General features: G+C 41.7%; 1 protein-coding gene across 1 annotated transcript in view; it reads left to right on the top strand.

Moving 5' to 3' along the window:
• Positions 1-305: 305 nt before the first annotated feature.
• LOC308363546 (fatty-acid amide hydrolase 2-A-like) overlaps positions 306-1,534 on the top strand; it is a gene marked incomplete at both ends in the record, with an annotated part of 4,208 nt that continues 2,979 nt past the window's right edge. The window contains 2 exons of the mRNA XM_080836350.1: positions 306-443; positions 1,225-1,307. Of these exons, the coding sequence (XP_080692476.1) occupies positions 306-443; positions 1,225-1,307 (221 nt within the window). The remainder of the gene's footprint in view (positions 444-1,224; positions 1,308-1,534) is intronic.

The following is a 1,534-nucleotide window of genomic DNA, read 5'->3' as shown; positions in this document are numbered from 1 at the left end:
TTAAAGCATTTTCTGACTCAGCTATAGATTTGGACACATTCTTGGAATGGAGAATTACGGAAGATCACGAGTGTGGGTATAATATCTGACTCGTTCTATGACGCACCATTGCATTATCATTTGGTATTCTAGTAGTAAATATACACCCACAACAGAATACGGCCCGGTGCATGACGGGAGGTGATATGACCTCGGAGAGTTGGGAAATTGATTGCTAACTTGAAGCCTGAGAGTGAAGTTTACACATTGACACCATGTCGCTCTCCCGCATGGAGCGATTGCAAGTGTGTGTTATGAGCGCGATCATGGCCGTGTTATACGTAATATTTTGGTTGCTGAGTCCAAGACCGAGGGCTGGTGCACCTTCCAAAGTTCCTCCAATCACCAACCCGCTGCTGAAGCTGTCTGCAACCCAACTTGCGCAGAAAATACGTCGGAGAGAGGTCTGCATCTTATTCTCATATTATGCAATTCTCATGCAATGTTATTCTCATCGAATTGACGAGTTAGCCTAGTTCCGAGCCTTAAGCGCAAATAGCAGTGGTCGCTTACAGCCAGCTATTTGCTGTTTGACATACAGCTATTTAATAGATCTAGTCTTCTGAACTCTGTGATTGCTACCTTCCTTAACCCTCCTATTATCTTCAAATGTACTTACATCGTTTATGTTGGGGTAAATTTGACCCGAGCAATTTTTAACCTCCAAAAAATTATTAGAATTAATAATGTACCCAAGTTTATGTGTCTGGTACTTTATGTTTGTTTGTTGACTACCTAAATATCCCTTTAAATAAAACAATACCCACACCTATGCGCACAGCATACCTACGTATGTACAGGACATTGAAAACATATAATTATGTTGATTTTGTGTTTACCCAGTTGTCCCCATTACATTAGGAAAAGTAATTTAATATGAAGCAAAACAAAAGATGTCAATCATTTATTTAGAGGTGTTAAACATTGAATGTGGTCAAATTGACCCCATAGATAATAGGAGGGTTAAAGGGTTGCAGGTGTATTCTGTAAACACCAGAATGACTGATTTTTTTAACCTCTGTATATTTTAATCAGTTGCATATTTTCCCTTTGCTCGGCTGAAAGGGCTCTTTGTGTGGTAAGAGGTAGAGCCATAAAAAGCCATAAAAGTTGGATAATGGTGTCTTGTCATCCCACCACACGGATACTGACTAGAACTATGTTGGACACATTGTGTGTACGCAGCTGTCAAGTGTGGAAGTGGTCCAGGCTTACATAGACAGAATCCAGGAGGTGAACCCTCTACTCAATGCCATGGTCAAGGATAGGTCGGTCCCCCCTTCTTTGTGTGTGTGTGTGTGTGTGTGTGTGGGTGTGTTTGTGTGTGTGTGTGTGTGTGTGTGTGTGTGTGTGTGTGTGTGTGTCTGTTTGTGTGTGTGTGTTTATGCGTGTGTCTGTCTGCACACTATGTGTGGCAGTAGGGCAAGTTTATCACTCCAATACTGCACTCACTGCACAAGTATCTGTATCAGCCCATGTCCAGAATCTGTCATCA

Source organism: Sprattus sprattus (assembly GCF_963457725.1).
Source record: "Sprattus sprattus genome assembly, chromosome: 4".
Classification (NCBI taxonomy): domain Eukaryota; kingdom Metazoa; phylum Chordata; class Actinopteri; order Clupeiformes; family Clupeidae; genus Sprattus; species Sprattus sprattus.
Note: the sequence above shows the minus strand (reverse complement) of the source record. Positions and strands in the feature narration are given on the sequence as shown.